The sequence below is a fragment of the Ictidomys tridecemlineatus genome, chromosome 4, assembly GCF_052094955.1.
Source record: "Ictidomys tridecemlineatus isolate mIctTri1 chromosome 4, mIctTri1.hap1, whole genome shotgun sequence".
Lineage (NCBI taxonomy): Eukaryota > Metazoa > Chordata > Mammalia > Rodentia > Sciuridae > Ictidomys > Ictidomys tridecemlineatus.
This window is the reverse complement of record NC_135480.1, coordinates 20,217,483-20,237,108: the sequence shown is the minus strand read 5'-3', so window position 1 is coordinate 20,237,108 and position 19,626 is coordinate 20,217,483. Positions and strand designations below refer to the sequence as shown.

General features: G+C 38.9%; 1 protein-coding gene across 12 annotated transcripts in view; it reads right to left on the bottom strand.

Annotated features, from left to right (window-relative positions):
* Nucleotides 1–19,626, bottom strand: part of Ambra1 (autophagy and beclin 1 regulator 1) — a 179,414-nt gene that overhangs the window by 93,950 nt on the left and 65,838 nt on the right. For 8 of the 12 annotated variants that reach the window (XM_078046113.1, XM_078046110.1, XM_078046111.1 and 5 more), the window contains 2 exons: nt 14,933–15,019; nt 10,464–10,640 (listed from right to left, as the gene is read on the bottom strand). The exons of 2 other annotated variants lie outside the window; for them this stretch is intronic. In XM_078046113.1, the coding sequence (XP_077902239.1) occupies nt 10,464–10,640; nt 14,933–15,019 (264 nt within the window). The remainder of the gene's footprint in view (nt 1–10,463; nt 10,641–14,932; nt 15,020–19,626) is intronic. 2 more of the 12 variants (XM_040284422.2, XM_005330007.4) reach the window with 1 other exon arrangement.

Sequence of the window (19,626 nt, the reverse complement as noted above, 5' to 3'; positions counted from 1 at the left end):
CACAATTCACAACAGCAAACTATGAAACCAGCCTAGGTATCCATGAATAAATAAAGAAGCTGTGCTATATATTTACAAAACAATGGAGTTTCATTCAGCCTAAAGAAAAATGGAATGGAATTATGTCATTTGTAGGAAAATGGATGGCACTAGAGACCATTATATTAAGCAAAATAAGTCAAATTCGGGTCAAAGATCATTATCTTTTGTCTCATATGTGGAAGCCAGAGATGAAAAAGAAAGGCTGGAGGGGATAAAATCTCATGAAAATCAAAGGGAGATTTATAGAGAAAGGGACCAGGGGAGGGAGGGAAGAAGTATAGGTTTTTGATATTGACCAAATTATATTGTTATATTGTGTGCACGTATGAATATGTAACAACAAATCCCATCATTATGTACAGCTATAAAGCATCAATTAAAAAAAAATGTGTGTGGGGGGAGTCCTAAGAAGGAAAAAAGGCACAGACCCCTAAGCTTCAAGAAGATAAAAAACTAAACTAGAAAGAAGCACCATGGGGCAAATCCAATTACTCTATGGCTCTGGGAAAGAGCTGGCCTCCAGAATCACATTAAGGAGCTGACAATTTGCTCCTTTAAGTCCAAGTTCTAACTCCTTCTGGGCAAGAAAGAACACTCTATCTTGTATTAGTAGACATGAAAGGCAAATGAGGAAGGAGATGCAGTGTGTAGGACAGGGCTGATGAGTTGCCTGCATCCAAAGAGCTTGGTGAGAGGACTCGGGAAGACAACTTAAAACAATGTTCAAACACCAGGACTAGGAGAAAATGTAAACACCTGCATCACAAATCTCTTTTTGTTGTTATTAAAACCTAAAAATAGTCAACTTCTTTCTGATTCATTTTCTTCCTCCATTTATTGGCGGTGGGGAGGTAGCAGGGGAGATACAATACTAGATTGAACCAGGTGAACTCTTCCACTGAACTACATTCCCAGCTCCCCCCCTTTTTTTTCTTAATTTTATTTTTTATTTTGAGACAAGCTCTCTCTAAGTTGCCCAGGCTGGCCTGAAACTTGTATTCCTCCTGCCTCAGTCTCCCAAGTCACTGGGCTTACTGAGGTACTCCACTGTGCTGGCTTCTTTGTCCATTTTTTTAAAAAAAGCAGAGAGGATTAAAATAATATTTGTATTATATTTATTTTACCACAATAAAAAATTAAAATTGGACAAAAGAGAAAGGAGATTGGGCTGGGAATGTGGCTCAAGCACGCTCACCTGGCCTCAGCACCACATACAAACAAAGATGTTGTGTCCACCGAGAACTAAAATATAAATATTAAAAACATTCTCTCTCTCTCTCTCTCTCTCTCTCTCTAAAAAAAAAAAAAGAGAGAGAGAGAGAGAGAGAAAGGAGTCTGAAACCTGTCTAGAGGTAATGACTTTAAAGTGTTCATAATTACCAGAGGATATAAAACAAAAGAAAGAAAGATGAGCTGGCTCTGGCTCCAATGCAACCAAATTCTCAGATGAAAGAACAATATAACATAGTAGAGGCTAAAGGTGTAGCTCAGTGCTGGAGCACTTGCTTAGCATATGTGAGGCCCTGGGTTTCATCCTCAGCACTGCAAGAAATCTTTAAAAATAATTTTTTTAAATAAACAAGGAGAGTAATGAATTACAGTAGATGGGGTAGAGAGAGAAGATGGGAGGGGAGGGGAGGGTGGATAGTAGGGGATAGGAAAGGTAGCAGAATACAACAATTACTAATTGGGCATTATGTAAAATTGTGGATGTGTAACCTACGTGATTCTGCAATCTGCATTTGGGTAAAATTGGGAGTTCATAACCCACTTCAATCTAATGTATGAAATATGATATGTCAAGAGCTTTGTAATGTTGTGAACAACCAATAAAAAAAAAAAAGTACAAAACACTGAGTGGCAGTGCCTTTCCTGGTACACAGCTTAACATCTTGGCTAAGGATAGGAAAGTAAGGGTTAAGTGGCATCGAAGTAATATAGAGAAGTCTTGAAATTAAAGTGTTAAGACTCTAGCAAAGAAGGAGAAATGACATTACAGGAACCAGACTTATTAGGAAGATAGGAAATGCTGCAAACACACAAATGAGATGCTGCCTGGGGCAGAAGGAAACAGCTCTGGAGAAAACAGCCCATCAAACAGCTCCCTCACTCCCTGCCCGGGAAAACCTTATAAACAATGGGGTAAGGTGGCAAAGGTCAGAATGCTCAACCTAAGGACAAGGCAGAAAACAAGAAATAAAAAAGTAGGGCTTGAAAATCCCAAGCTAAAGGTATGGCTCCCAATAACCTAGAAGTGAAAAGATAACTAAAGACTCTTCAGATTCTAACTATCTACAAGAAAAAGAAGAATCAAAGATAAGAAGACTGGGAAACAAATTTCAACAAACAGGAGATTTGGGAAGAGAGCTAAAGAGAGAGGAGAAGGATAATGTTTAAGAAAAGACCAAATGAATTAAAAGTTCTTAAAATAATGATGTAGTCAGAAAACTAAGAGTCTGCCATGCACTTCAGTGCTGATACAAGGTCAACATAAGGCAAGGCTCCACAGGCAGAATGACACAAAATAAATCAGGTAGAGACTGAATATGAATAGACGGGAAGGTGTTTGCTAGATGAGGAATGAGGGAAAGGAAGACTCTGAGAGAGAGTTTATCTTAGAAATAGGGGAAGTGCCAAATACTGGGCTCCAACAATATAGCCAATACCCCTTTTTATGTGGGAAAGTGGGGGGCTTTAAAAAGTGAAGAACAGATTGTGCAAAGCTCGTCCAACACAAGAGGAATACTTTCAGGGAAACACCAGAGAAATCCGCATCAATTTTAACAGCCAGAAACTGCCTTAAAGTCAGCAGGATAGAAGCTGGCTGGGTTATTAATGGCTTTCCCAGTTGTTGAACTCTGTACATCTCTGATTAATCTCAGAGGGGTATTTGGGAAAGAGAGGAGAAAAAAACTAAAATCTTTTTGTAAATGATTTTACAAGGAAAAAACACCCTTCAAACAATCAAGTTTCCAAGACAAGTGATGAATAAAAGAAGAAGCATCTTCAGAACAAGGGAGAAACACAACAGCACCTCTTTGCTAAATGACCAGGATTAATTGCCTCAGAGAGAGGCTGTTAATTTAAAGGAATGAAAAATACACCTACAGACTACTGTCTGAGTCCTGACCAGACAGTCAAGTTGTCATTGCTCCTCGGTGACAAATAGCTCTGACTTGAGCTTTTATAAATGAATCTCTTCCGCCAAGAGGCTCAAAAGGCCATTCTCTTCTTGACAGCACACAGTTGATGTTGCTGAAAAGTAGAGCATTTTAAGAGCATTTGTTTTCCCTATGCTTCTCTGTTTCTACTCAATCTCTAGGCAGTATTCCTGCACCTAGAGGGCACACAATGATCTCAGTGATCTCAGTCACGTCCCTTCCTTATTTGGTGCTGTAAGAAAGTGAGGCCCTGGCCCAAGTCTGTCCAAGGACTGTACACTTAAGCAAGAGCTTTGATTTCTGGGAGAAAGGCAGATTCCCACTGGAAATTATTCACAGAGGATACTTAACAACAGACCTGAACTGTGGAGTCTTCATTTTCCTCCAAGGAATAGTAATATAAGAGATAATTATCACTTACAAATTCCTCTCCTCCCTTATTCTTTCTACCTTTTAATTTCATCGCCTACGTTATGCTAATTCATATTCATATTATGCATTTTATGATAAAAAACATATAAATCTAAGTGGTTATGTATTCTTCCCCACACCTCCTGGCTGTTTAATTCTTTTTTTCTGTATTTTCCCATTTTAAGCCTGGGAACAACCCAAACGTATTCCACTTTCTTCTGCTTCTCTTTTTCTATTTGTTTCTCTTTTTCTATTTTTTCCCACAAACAAATATTTATATATATATTATTTGTCCAGAAAGAGTACTAATTTAAAGCTGTTAAGTAATATTATACATTTCTAATCAATAGGTCAAAATCCTATAATAACATTCAATTAGGTACTTTTTTTGGGGGGGAGATTGAACCCAGGGGCTCTTTGTCATTGAGCTATCCTTAGTCCTTTTTATTTTTTATTTTGAGGATAGCCTCAATTTGTGATCCTCCTGCCTCAGCCTTCCAAACCTTGCCAGGATTGATAGGAGTGCACCACCGCACTGACCTGGGTACATATAGACACTGAGGCATGAAAAGGATTAATAGCCTATTTCCTAATCCTTAGAATATCTCACTTTCCTGAGTCTTTTCATTTTTATCCATCTTTCTGAGTATAAGGGAAAATAGTAGTTAACACCAACAAAGACCCAAGAATCTTTGGACCAACAGAAACCTAGACAATATTTCATCTCACTTAACAAATTTAACAGATCAGACAATGAGGCCTATGTGGGAAAGAGACTTGCTCAAAATCCAGTGAGAAGATACAGGCTCAGCCAAGACTAGAACCCAGACAATAATAAGGCCAGCAGATCTTACATCCAATCTGCTGCTCTGGGAATCAGTGAATTTACAAACTTAGTTCAAAACCGGCTCCAGTAAGAGTGAAAAAGGATTTGGGTAGAATTTCATTTGGAGAAGTAGGAAGTGAGATGGCTGAGCTCTCAGAACATCCACAAACAGGCTCCACTCTGAGAAAACACAAGGATTCTTGGACTCAATACTTAAAATTCAACACTCAAATGTCCTATGGCACTTGCTCTCTTTCTGGCTCTCCTGCATCACTACTTGCCTCAATAGGCCATCTAAACCAGGGCTATCAGAGTCAGTGCCTAAAGTACAATGGCCTCCTCTACCCTACTCCATGCAGTAAACAGAAAGACCAAACCTCCCACCCAGGCATTTTGTGCCCTCTGATCTCTCTTCTACCACCAATATTCCCAGTTCTAGTCACAGATTTATTTAGGGTCCCTGAATAAATCCTATAAATCTCCAGTCTCTGGGCTTTTTCTTGAGTTGTTTCCTTTATCTAGAAACTCTTTGCTTACAACTATTCTCCTCAAGCCTCCACCTTCCAAAGTCCTATATTCTTCAATGTCCAGTTCAAATCCATGAAGCCTTCTCACATTTCTCCAAATTCTCTCCTCCTCATACAAAGACATTCAGTGGTAATTTATTACAGTCTATCTTTTCAGATATTTATAACCATGTTATTTCACAGCTTAAACACTTCAATAACTCCCTGTATCCTACAGGATAAAGTTCACCTTCTTTGCAAGTTACATCAGACTTGTTAAGATCTTTGCTATGTCAACTCTCAGGGCTCACCTCCTGTGAAGATCTTAGCCTTTACTCTAACCAAACCATCAATAAGATTTCCAAAACACTCCATTCTGTTACACTATACATCTAGTTGCCCTTCTCCTAAGTACAGGTACAGAAAGGGCCTATTTTAAGACTTACACTTTTCTATTTTAATAAGCCTCTTTACAAAAATTAATCAACCACTGTAAAGCTTAAGTAAGTGAAATTATTTAAAATCTCTAGTAAATAGGAAAAGATTTTTCTTTTAATCTCATCTCACATTAAGAATTAATTCACTGGGGTTGTGGCTCAGTGGTAGAGTGCTTGCCTTGCACGTGCTAGCCCTGGGTTAGATCCTTAGAACCACATAAAAATAAATATATTACGTAAATATTTTTTAAAAAATCAATTCTGAGGCTGAGGATACAGTTCAGCTGGTAGAGTGCTTGGCCTCATATGCACAAGGTCCTAGGTTCAATCCCCAGCACCACACACACACACAAACAAAAATTAATTCTGGGCAGGAGTTGTGGCTCAATGGTAGACAGCTTGACTAGCATGTGTGAGGCACTGGGTTTGATCCTCAGCACCACATTAAAAATAAATAAATAAAATAAAGGTATTGTATCCATCTATAACTAAAAATATTTTTAAAAAATAAGAATAAATTTGTGTACAACCACAAGACTGGGTTCCTAATTAGATAAAATGTATTCCATGTTTGAATAAATATGTTAAAATATACTCTACTGTTATGTATAACTAAAAAGAATTTTTTATGAAGTATTCTGAAGCTGGGTGTGGTGGCACACATCTACAATCCCAGCTACTAAGGAGGCTGAGACTGGAGGATCACAGGCCAGCCTAGGCAACTCAGGAAGACTCTGTCTCAAAATAAAAATTGAAAAGAACTGGGGGTGAAGCTCAGTGGTGGAGCATGTTGAGAAACCCTGGGTTGCATCTCAGCACAGTTAGAACAACCACAAAAACAAAGTATTAAAACCACCACTCAACAAATGTAGATAATTGGTAGATCTCTGGCTGACTGTAGTTCCAGTCTACAAAGAGCAAGTAGTTCAAGTCTACAAAGAGAATAATAATTTTACAGTGTTGACTTTCTCTTAAACTTCTAATTTCAGAGTCTATAGTTTACAGGTCAAAGGAAGAGACAAAAACAACACTATTTCAAAATGAAATAAATGACATCCCTCTGAAGATCAGATGCCAAAAGTTACCCTTCCATTTCATGGCTATAAGTTATGTATTTATTAAAGACTAGTCACTGACTCCTACAGAAGTCCTGGAAATCCCAGGCTCAGAACAGAGGGTATGAGCAAGTACTAAGAAGGACATGTGGGTTCGCTCCGCTGAATTTCTAGCCAGGAGAACATGAAGTAAATATATGAATCTCACAAAGCCATCAGGATTATCGCCTGGTTATAAGAGGAGTGTTATTTGGTTTCTAACATATTTTCTTTGCCATGGCTGAACTAAATTTCAGTTATATCAAAAGGAAGATGAAAAATATTAATAAATTAAAAGAAGCAACTTCCCCTATGCCACATACAATCAGATATCAAAGCTGACAGTCTTCAGAGCTCCCCTCAGTGACATCATGTATCAAGGAGACCTGTTAAGGACTTCCTTGCAAGAACATGTCTAGCGAGGGTCAGCTAGGCAATGTGGCACAAACCTATAGTGCAGGCTATCAGGAGGCTGAGGTGGGTGGATCACTTGAGCCACGAGTTCCAGACAAGATCAGGCACATTCAGGTTGGTGTGACTGTTGACAAGCCAATGAATTTCAGAACAGCCTTAGCAACAGTGCAAGACCCCACCTCAAAAACAAAAAGAACGAGAAAGAAGCTCCCAATATAGGAGGTTCTCTGTATATTCGTATTACTGATAGAACATATTATGCCAAATGAAGAGACCAGAATTCATCTCTGACACCCAGAGAAACTGCATACTTATCACTATACATCATTGTGTATTTGATGAATATATGGATTTCTAGGTAAAGCAGACCCACATGAACAAGATAAATTTATAAAGTGAAGAAAATAAATTAAATTAACCTAAAGAGACTTCATCTTAGAGCCAAAATACTAGGATTCTCATAAGATGTTTTTCCTAGGCCAAAGTCCAAAGTATATTCCAGTGTCACAACTGGGAATGAAGGGTTTGTTCTCTTCTGCGCTACCCACAATTTTAAAGAAGCTGGATATAATTACCCAGTGCCTGGTATGTATGGTGAAAATAACTGTGGTTGATCTTATCTGAAGCATTTCTAGTACTGGCTATCATTAGCAAGGACTTTGCTTAGGGTACCCTTTGCCTTAGAAGGTAAGATAGCTCTAGAAAGAGGTAGGAAGGGCAAGGATATGAGCTGGGATGATTCTGGGACTATAATTAGATTCAGAATTACAGATAAAAAAGAAAGGTACAATGCTAACTGGAACAATAGTCATAAAGGCACACATACCACCTCTTTTGCAGACTTACCAACTACTAGGAACACAGCACTTAACCTGGAATTTATAAGAGCTATGTACCCTATCCTCTTTCCAAAGGATAATGAAAATTAAAACAGAAGTTTTCCTTATGTTTATGTGCCACTGACATTTTAGTAGTGGTCTGGGTTTGTGGTCTAGGTCTAGGCAGACAACATCACAAACAGGCAAACAACAATATCACAGGCAGCCACACCTTTGTCTCTTATGAATATCTTTATGTAAAGACAACTGCTGAGGGCTTCAGGAGAGACTTGCTGACAGCAGGTTTCTGAATGCTGTTTGTGCATTCTGATAAACACAGGATCCTGCCATCTCAATCTTCACCACAGACAGAGATGAATGGCAGAAGACACCTGCCTGGGAAGATGGTCATTAACCCAAATCATAAGAGAATAGAAATTTTAACCTAATGCTGACCAATCTCCAAGGCTATTTTCCCTACAGATAAATCTTAATTGTCTTATTCCACAGCAAGCTTATGAATAAGCTCAAATATGATAGTATATAATTTTTAAAAGATTTTAGATCTGCAGGACAATCAAAGTATAGGATATTAAATATGCTTGTTTCTGTTCTTTCTCATCTGAAACATCTGATTTGGTCAAGTCTCAGTATCCTCATTTAGAAAAGTACAATAGAGTAAATAACTAGCTCATTTGGTTACTGTAAGGATTGAACAAGGTGTGTATGTGTGTGATGTTTTATTTGTTTTTTGATTTGGTGGTTGTGGGTGATTTAACCCAGGGATACATACCCACCCCGTTTTATTTTTAATATGAAACAGGATCTTAATAAGTTGCCAAGAATTTGCCTTGAATTTGTGATCCTTCTGCCTCTGCCTCCTAAGTAGTTGAGATTATAGGCACAAGCTACCTTGCCCAGCTAAACAAGGTTTTCAACTCTGTATCTTTATCTAGATATAGATATATAATTATATTAAATGGATACATTAGTATATATGATACAACTATTTTATAAGTTATCAATTAGTATACATATAAAACAATATTATAGCTGACACTTTTCATTCAGTAGATGATGGAAGGGAACCAAAGATAGGATCTGAGTAATGGCTCCCTTGGTTTTCTGAGAACTCACTGCACTTTGATGGGAAGAGCTCAACAATGCCAAAACAATCTATGATTTAGCAAATGAAAGAAGAATAGAGGAGTCAATCAGGGGCATAATATGACATGCAGGTGAGGAACCCAACAAAAGAATAGTGACTCTTAATGGTGTCCCATGTGTTAGGAGGATTTGAAACTGAATGTATCTTACCTGCTTCTCTGTACCTGAAAGAACTATGAGTTGTGACTGTATAATCCTCTAAACCAGTTACCAAAGCTAAGGAAGATAATTAGGGTATAAAAATTAAAATAGGCTAGTATATTCCTTAATTTCTCACTCTCTCCCTCCTCAGCACTAGAAATTAAGAGAAGAGAAGCAAGTTTACAATAGGGAAGGAGATAGAAAAAGAATGGTCAGACAGTACAACAGTATCAACCAGCCAGCAACACCCTTCACTAGAAGACCTAGACTACTAATGTCGAGGTGACTAATCCACAGCTGCTATTAAAAACAAGATTAAAGTGTGCATCAGCCCCCAGAAGAAAGGCAAACAGACAGGGGAGGGACTTTCAGAGGGGCATCAGAGAAATTAGCCCATTGTTATTAACCAGAGAATGATACAAGATCTCCAGGGAAAAAACAATGGTGAGCCAGTGCATGAAAGGTGAAGAGAATGTGAAATCAGGTCGTGCTGAAGCCAGGGGGGAGGTGAGAGCACAGGTGGGCTGGGGGAGCTCAGGAAGGAGGCAGTCTGACACAGTAAAATCGAGGGGGAAGGAAAGGGAGAGGGAGGAGGTGGTAGCAGAAGAAAGGGAAGGTAAGATGAGAACAGAACATTTTAAACTAACCCAGAACTCCATTGTGAAGGACAAGTCACGAGGCAGGATACAGCTCAAAGGTATGAGCCCCACATTTCAACTCTTGCTAAGAGATAACATAATTTTCCAAGCATGCACAGAAAGGGGGCTAGACGTTCCACAGCACTGACTCCCAGGACACCACAGAATTATCAGCAGAAAGACATTTTCAGCAGCACTAAGTGCCAGTAGCCTAGTATAAATGGTTTTGGGGGATTTGTTTGTTTGTTTTGATTTGGTGTAGTTTCCATTGTTGTTTGCTGTGTTGAGGATCACCAGGGCCTCATAAGTGCTGAGCAGGCATTATACCCCACCCGCTTGGCATGTATGTTTAAACAGCTTTTCTGAATGGACCCTGGTGCTGAAAAAAATCTATGAAGAACATATGTCACTACAGGTGTCTGCCTGGCTAAGGGAATGGAGTTCTGTTCACTTCACTGCTGGCATATGCATCCAAACTTGCCCCTAAGTGGACAGAGGGAGAAGCATTTCCATTGTTCATGCAAAAGGGAAATACACAAGTTGCCTAGCAAGCCCCAGCCATCCTTTCCCAGTCTGGCCTGAGGCCCAATGGGCCATCTCTTCCCACAGGCTCCAGTGAATCACAAACTGTCAGAGGTGGGAGTGCTTTGGGGCATCTAAGCCCTCTGTCCTTTGCCCCAACCTATTACTCATAAATAATAACTTAAGGGTTGGAAGCAAAATGGTCACCATTGTTGGTCAGGCAGTGGCCAACTTGGAAGCACTCACAGATTGGGAGGAGAAGAAATCAAGCTGAATATGTACTTACTCAAAATCCTCAAATTCCAAGTCGGTTCCCTCTACTGATGGACCCTGGTTGTCTGAGGAAGAGGAGGTGGAAGAACGGAGACGGTTCTGTTGGTAGCGCATAGAGCGCTGGCGAATACTGTCTCTCCGTGAGAGGTACTGGATCATCCTCTGGGCGTAGTATGCAGCAGGAGATAATCTGAGTGAGACAGAGATGGACAAACACAAACTAGCACTAATGTGGGGAATACTGTGAAAGACAGTAAATTTAGCTATCCCATGGTATCTCCCTGCTGAGGCAAACTCCAGACACATGAAAAATAAAGGGCATTTAACTAACTAGGAGGTTTGTTCTGTACAATGTTTATCAGACTATCACAGTATTTATGTTCTGAGATAAGGCCAATAGGCAGTTTAATCAGTCATATTCTAATCAAAGCTGCCCATTCCCAAGAGGATTAATAATGGGCCTTTCTTTTAAACTTCTCAAGGGACCTGTCTTAGCTTCTCAGAGTGCACTTAAATAGATTCACAGCTTTTCCTTGATCACTACCCATATGCAAAATGTAAGAAATGAAAGATACCTTAGCAATCATCTTCTTTTTCATTTAACAGATGAGAAAATAGGTCAGGAGATGGTAACCTTTAGATGCTTAAAAAAGGCATTCATGGGCATCATTTCACTAGGACTTCATTCTTCTCCAACAAACACACAGAGCGCCAGATTTGACCTAGCTCCTTAAAATGATCTCTCTGCACCTCTTATCATTTCCTTACACATTAATCATAGATATTTGTAACCTGGAGAAAATATTCAAGACAGAGGCTGGGAGTAATATATACTTGGGAGAACAAAAGATCTAACAGAAATTTTTCTGTTCTTACAAATCACCACACTAGGGCTATTCCAATAAATAATCAGACTTACATTCTTCAAATCAAGGCTTAAATAATATCTTGATACTCCCTGACAATTTCTAGTGTACCATACAATTCCCCACATTGCATTCCCTCCTTTCCTACATCTTTTACATCATTGTTATATAATTTGAGGCTATGAACTAAGAATATGAGGAACAATAACTAAAATATTTTATATGATATTATTAAGTGGATTGCTAAGCAATTTCAAGACTTAAAACCTGAGGCACACACTATGACTCAATAATGACACTAGAAATATTATCCTACAGAAAAACATAAGATACACACCAGGAAATTCATTTGAAACATTGTTATCCTTAGTAAAAAGAAAAAAAAAAAACAGGAAATAATCCAAATGCCCAACAACAAAATAAATAAATTATATCCACAAAAAGAAATACTATGGAGCTATAAATAAGCATATTATATGCTCAAAAGGAAAGATATCTAAAATAAAATTTTAAGTAGGAAAGAAGTCTGAAGAATGATATGTATTTACTAATATATATACAAAAATATATATTTTTCCAATTAGGAAAAAAACTAAAAAGAAACACAGCAATCCTCCTGAGGATTCTTGGGGACTTACATTTCATATACTTATATAATGTTTCAATATAAAAAGGAAAACAAAGTGTCTGTTTTTCCATTTTTTGTTTCTTTAAATGGGAATTTGATAGGAAATAAAAAATTGTTTCCAAATGATACAAAAAAACTTTGTTACCAGGTACAGTAGTTTGTACCTATAATCCCAGCTACTCAGGAGGCTGAGGCAGGAACATTGTAAATTAGAGGCCAGCCTAGGCAATTTAGAGTGAGATTCCCCTATCTCAAAAACAAAACAAAACAGGCTGGGTGCAGTGCTACACCCCTATAATCCCAGCAGCTAGGGAGGTTGAGATAAGAGAATCCCAAATTCAAAGCCAGCCTGAACAATTTAGTGAGATCCTATCTCTAAATAAAATACAAAAAAGGGGACTGCGGATGTGGCTCAGTGGTTAAGCGCCCCTGGGTTCAATCCCAGGTACAAAAAAAAAAAAAAAAAATTGCAAACATCCTACAGCCTGACTTTTTAGTACTCTTGAGACTTTGTCCTCAATAAGTCTACCAGCCCAGGCCAAAGGAGATCCTGCAGTCAGCTGCTATAGAAACTGAAGCTGTCTCTGAAATGCCTGTCATCAGAGGTAGTGTCCTTCTGGCCAACCATCAAATGGAATTCCCAAGGAGGTGGCTCACAATTTCTGGAACTGAAAAATGTGTGATACAGAATAACAGGCTACACTGAAAACAATTTATGTTTGAATAATAAGTAGTCATGAGATGCACAAATGCTTTGGCCAAGATAACCAGAGCACAAGAATTATTCTCTAAAAGCCTCAATTGATGGAATTTATCATCCATTTGGGTCCCTCATCCCATCCATTTCACAAGGATGAATCACGGAACATGAAAATTTCAACACACAGAAATCAATTCTCTTGAGTTGTTCTTATATTTACCAAATAATTGGTGATGATGGTAAAAAGAATACTGATAGTGATAATAATAAATAAGGACTGTTCTATTATGTGGGGACACAATCATTCAGCACTAGGTAACCCTAGTTGTTTAATTCCACTCTAGGACAGAAGTTCCCTAAAACTATGATGTTATATATCAATGGTAAGAAAGAAAAGGAAGGAAAACTGATTCCTGACATCCTGACCTTTGTTCTTTTATTATACAAAGGGAAGTTGAGTTTCATGCTAAGGAGATATCTCACAAAGGCTTTGACCTATACACAGAATATAAGGTGTAGCCTAAGAAGAAAAAGAAATTAAACAACAGGTGATGAGGTAATGACAAGCATCCTCTTAAGGAAGAGCTGGAAAACCATCAAACAACCCTAAAGTGCTCCAAGTGAAATTTTAAGAGTTTAAATAAATCCTCAAGTTTTCTTCCAAGAAAAAACAATTTTCCTTCAAAAAAATTTATTTTGTGTTCAAAAAGAAAAAGTAAAAATACAACACCACAAAGTATGACACTGTTGGTAATTCAGAAATCAGAGTAGAAATAAATAACAGATCATATGAAAGGAGGACAAATAACAGTCTTTAAGAACCACGGTTAAATTCTGCCAGGCTAAAATTTCTGGGGATAAGATTTCCACTGCTGTCCTCAAAGAAACTGTTGTACATCAAGAAGGTGTCCACCTCTGTTTCGAAGTATTTGATTCACACACACAAAAAAAATCCCTTCCTTTGTGAAGAGTTTATAACTTGCAAACATAATTAGAGGCTAACATAAACTTCCTGGCTTCAGTCATCTTCTAAATCTAATCTATTTTTTCTTGTTTTCCAGTACTGGGGATGGAACCCAGAAGTGCTCTACTACAGAGCTACAACCCTGATCCTTTTTTTAATTTATTAATTTTGAGATATGCTCTTGCTAAGTTACTGAGACTGGCCTAAACTTGTGACCCTCTCTTCCCTCAACCTTCCAAATAGCTGGGATTAAATGTGTGCACCACCATGCCCAGCTCTGCCTACCTGTTTTAAAAGTCATCCATTCCTATGTTCCCTGATTCTTAAGATTTGCCATTTCTGGGGTGTGGAAACAAAAGTAAGAGGATAACAGAGAACCCTTTCACTGGTATTTCAAAAAGAATGTGCAGTTGTCACGACATAACTGCCCCAATGACAAAATCATTTAGTATCCCTGAAATCAACTTGGTCTAACAATGCTTCCAAGTGGACTTAAAAGTCTTAATTTTGAGCAAAACTAATTTAGCTTTATTTGACCTATATTGCTAACTTGCCAACCCCACCATTATAAACATTATAAGTTATGCTTTTCTTTTAGCAAAGCCTCACAATGTACTCTGCTCCAATAATGTACAGGTTACCTCTTTTTAGATGATTAAAAGATCAGTACATCCTGCTATGAGCACCCCAAGGCACTGCTCTCTACAAATAAACATTATAAAAGAGTTCAATGTTTCATTCTTGGTTCACAAAAATGGGCCCTGAGCTAATCTAAATTTTCTTCTCCTTAAGAATTTTTCAAACATCTTCTAAAAAATATAAACCAAGCACTTGTTTCATTCAGTTTATCTCTTCCTTTATCTCTTCTTCAGGTAGTCTCCAAATATTCAGTAACTAAAGGAACTTGGCTTCTGCTCTTTGATATTCCAATTATAGCAAATAGGGTTTTTGTTTAACTGGTAAGTATTTTCCCTATTATTGTAATAAACTCCTCTTTCTCTTTTGGTTGTCCATCTGACATGCAACAGCTTCGTGGGCCAGCAGGAAAGAATATCCTCTGATGGCCTGTGGCCTTCACAGGTCTCTTTTCTAGTGCCCCGACGACAGAAGTGAGCCACAAAGGACAAGAGCTCAGTCTCCAGAGGTGCTATTCACTTACCTGCAACACTTCCCAATCACCTGAACCACCTGCCTCAAAAACTTTAACTGAAGAATAAAAGAGCACCAGGACCAGAGAGGCACAAGGACGGGGCTTCCAACAGCTTGGCAACCCCAAGGGCCGCCCCTCCCCCCCACCTAGTGCCATTTCTCACTTTGGCCTTACCTCGCTGGGTCTGGGTAAATTGGGTGCTCTCTGGATCCTGCTCCATCATAACGGGATAATGAAATGAGGGAAGACTCCAGCAGCCTCCTAGCAGAGATTAAAAAAATGGCAATAATCCCTGTCAATTACCAACTCAGAGGTCATTCATTAGGGAAAATGGGGGAAAGATATATAACTTCCCCCATTGTTGCCTAACACCTGTTATCTGGGAGCACACACTTCCAACAAGCTAAGTACGTAGAAACATAAATTTAAAAAGAGCTATAGCGCTCCCACACTGGATGCAGCCACTGTATTATGCTGAATATTGTTCTTCAGTGAGTAATGAACAAGTGCCTCAGAAACATGATCATATTTCTATTTGCAGTACCACCAATAGACAAACAGAAGGTTGGGATCAACACAGGAGGGAAAAACTAGGTGCACTTGGAGATTACTACATAGTGCCAACATTTTTCTTGGCGTTCAGTTCCTTTATACCATTATAATCCACATCCCCTTATCTTCTTCTCATTCTGCTCTGCCCATATTCTTTTTGTGAGTAAGAGTATTCATAGGATTCCCTTAACACCTGACAAAGACCTTATATGATCTAACCTAACCAAAAGTACAACTCACCATGTGCGATACACACTTTATGGAGCACTTTTTGAGTACCAAGTGGTATACTAAGAACTTCACATGTATTTAGTTAGAGACCTAGAGACAGATATCACTAAATACATGAGAACACTGGGCCTAGAAGTTAAAAGTATGTCGCCCTGTGGCACACAGCTGTTAAGAGATAGTGTCAGAACTCCAGTGAAGGCCTATATTAAATCCAAAATACTTCAAGCCTCTATGCTGTACTGCAGGACTTCCAGGGCCCACCTGGGAAACAAGTACATAAGGCATACAAGTGCCTATTGTATGCATTCCTCATGAGCAAGGGACACTGGTAAACAGGAAGGTATGTATCCCATCACTCAACACCAGCAAACAAGCTACAACTGCGCTAGTATTGCTGGCTCTTCCCATTCTTTGAGTAAAGTCAAAACTTTGGACTTTTACATGAAATCTTCTGATTATTAAGAACATAAACTTTTTATTTCTCTTCATACAATAAGAGCCAGTTAATATGACCCAGGGGCTCCTTGGTCTACCATAGCTGCCACACTACACTACTTCTTAATTCATATAAGCCTTGGCATCCAGTAAAGCTCCTGACATAGAAGACATTCTTAAGAAAGTGGTCTCAGAGCTGAGCTCAGGGTGCAATTGTCGGGTCGCCCTGAACAGGAGCTGAGCACACCCCCTTAGCCTCGAGTAATGAGGGTGTGGAACTGGCACATGCAATGCGAAGTAAGTGGGCCTTAACTTCCCTCAGCAAGGAACTGCAGCTCTGGGATTGGGCATCACCCAACAGGATTGGGCTACACCTCCCTGTTTGTTGTAACACAATCTCTTGCTTTATTTGGGTGGAATATTCTATCGAATGTCTTCCCCTAATAAATACTAGGGTTTGGAGTGTGCTCGCTCTCTTGCCTCTTGTCTCCCTTGTCCTCCAGCGTGGGAGTTGACACCTGAGGTCTTAGAGCAGTCCCTGGCCCTGGAAAAAGGTATTTCTGTGTTTGGGTGGTCTTTTAGTTGCCGGCCAGTCAGGTGATGACACCCAAAAGACTTGGAAGGCTGACGCAGGAAGATCCCAACTTTAAGGTTGGGAGATACAACTCTGTGGTACAGCACCCCTGGGCTCAATCTCAAGTACCACTACACAAAAAGAAGAAAAAAAAACAAAAAGTCGTCTCAGAAGTAAGTGCATATTGTTCCTCTCCAGCAGCATTTTGCTTAAGACTCCCAGAGCTTAAGTTCCCTGCTAGATTCTTCTTTAAAGCAGATCTGCAGGATAAGAACAGCAGCTACCAATCTTTTCCAATTGATTTAATTCAATTCAGTGTTATTAAAACCAGCTGGCTTTAGGTATAGTCATGTGCAGTCACTTTACTCCAGCAACTGGCCTACTGCAACATTTCCCATAACAGCCCGGGGAAAAGATAAAGGCAAGGCCCCATCAACCTAGCTTACAACCATTTCTGCTCCTGAAAACCACCTGTCAAAGATGTTTTTTATCTAGAGAAGGACTATATGCCCACAATTTAACGCCACTAAATGTGGAAAACACAATACAACCAGTGAGAAAAAGAGGAAAGCAATAAAATACAACTCTCTAGTTGAACACCCAACTCCTTAGTGATATCACAATGTTCACAGAAATGGCGTGCTCTTCATCAATTCCAAAACACTGTTTTTCCCCTGCGTTCTAAGGTGTCAAAATTTTTTTCCAATCAGGACACATAAAAATTGGCATATCCAAAGTTTTTTTTTTTTAATATATATGCGCACACATACGCGCGCGCACACACACACACACACACACACACACACACACTTTTTTTTTTAGTTGTTGATGGACCTTTATTTTATTTACATATATGTGGTGCTGAAAATCAAACCCAGTGTCTCACACATGCTAGGCAAGCACTCTACCACTGAGCCACAACCCCAACCCCTTGTCTTTGAGTTTTTGAAATACAAAAATGCTTGTGTGCAATAAGTAAGTGAGAGGTGCATAAATTGGAGAAAAAAAGGAAAGCAAAATTTTGAGAAGATTATCGACCTAGGACATTTAAGTCCTCCTTCCAAAAGCTTATTTTTTAAGTGATACATAAAACATGAAATTGTAGATATTAGTAGGATACTAGGAATGCTTTAATATATGGTCACAGTATATAATGTGTAAGTCAGGTTAAACGTCTTTTTCTTCAAATATTCTTCATTCTTTATGGTGAAAACTGTCAAAATCTTTCTTCTAGTTTTTGAAATTTATAGAACACTATTATTACCTATAGTCACTCTACTGTGCAATAGCACATCAAAACATCTGTTTCTATCTTAACTGTAACTTAGTACTTATTGATTAAAATGTTACCTTATAATAGTAGTATTATATTAACTAAAACTAGTTCTTTAGGATCAAAGAATGAGTCAAAGAATGAAAGCAAGATCTGAGAGCAGCTGCCTGCCCTAGAAAACCTAGACAATTGTTCCACTCTTAAGTGCTTTGGAGTTAGTCCTGAGTCCCTCCCAGCCCTGTTGTACCATCGTTGAAACAGCCACTTAGTAAAGCAGAAGAGCTTTGGTGAGGAGCACCCTCCTAACTACTAGATATATTTGTGTGACCAAAATATATCTAGTAGTTAGGCCTGGAAAATTAACCTGGTAAGTTATGAGGCAAATATTGCCCCCTACAGTGTCAAGGCAACAACAGTACTCAAAGAAAAAAGATATCAGGGATGATATAAAGGAAATTCCTGAACTGGAAGAAAAAAAGCAAAGAAAATTTGATTTAAAATTTTGATTTTAATGATTCTACTTGAAAATCCTACAGTCCTACTTCCTACTCTTCCTATCTTAATTAGGAAGACTTCTTTAAATCAGAGTAGAATCAAAATGTTAAGCTTTGTCCCTGTGGAGTCTCTGATGAGATTCTTTTGGAACATACATCCCTTGTGCCTACTTACTACAGAATCTTCTGGCACTAACTGCTACCCAGACAACATAGAAGGACCAGCAAAAAAAAAAAAAAAAAGTATTATGTATATATGTGTGTGTGTATATGTACATACACACACACATATGTGGCATTTTAGCTGCTAATACTCAAAATCCAGAGAGCAAATAAGAATGAATAGTACTTCCATACATATACAAATCATATAAAACATAAATTCTCCACAAGTAAAAATAGAGCTCTCCAATCAATTTGGAATAAAGAAACAGAGCTACTAGATAGGTACCAACACCACTCCTAGAAATCTCAAAGAAAGATCTTTCTCTCATATTGTTAGCTTCTTTTAAAGAGCCATCAACTGGAAATGGCATGAGAAAATGGAATGGGATAGTAGCTGTGCACCTTCTGCTCTGGCCCCCACAAATCTGACTTGACTTAATATCATGCAATTTGATAATGCAAAATCAGGAAGGAATGAGGGAGGGGTCAGTTAGGGTTGTTAAGGCTTGAAGCAGCTATTTCATTCTGACCCACAAACTCAGTTTAAAAATATTTGGGGTGGGGTATGGGGAACTGAACTCAGGGGCACTTGAACACTGAGCCACATCCCTAGCCCTATTTTGTATTTTCTTTAGAGACAGGGTCTCACTTGGTTGCTTAGCGCCTCGCTTTCGAATCTCAATCCTCCCATCTCAGCCTCCATAGCCATTGGGATTACAGGAATGCACCATAGCACCAGGCTAGAAATATTTTAAAGAGTTAATGGAGTGTGGTGGCACACACCTGTAATCCCAGCAGCATGGGAGGCTGAGGCAGGAGAATCGTGAGTTCAAAGCCAACCTCAGCAACTTAGTGAGGCCCTAAGCAACTCAGTGAGACCCTTTCTCTAAATAAAAACACAAAAAAGGGCTGGATATGCAGCTCAGTAGTAGACACCCCTGGGTTCAATCCCTGGTACAAAAAAAGGTCACTGAATTGGGGCACAATGGTACCAGCAACTCATGAGGCTAAGGCAGGAGGATCACAAGTTTGAGGCCAGTCTTAGTAATTTAAGAAGAAGTGGTAAAATGTCCTTGAGTTCAGTCCCCCACTACCACCAAAAAAGTGGGGGTGGGCTGTCACTGAGGCCTTCAAAACAAAACAA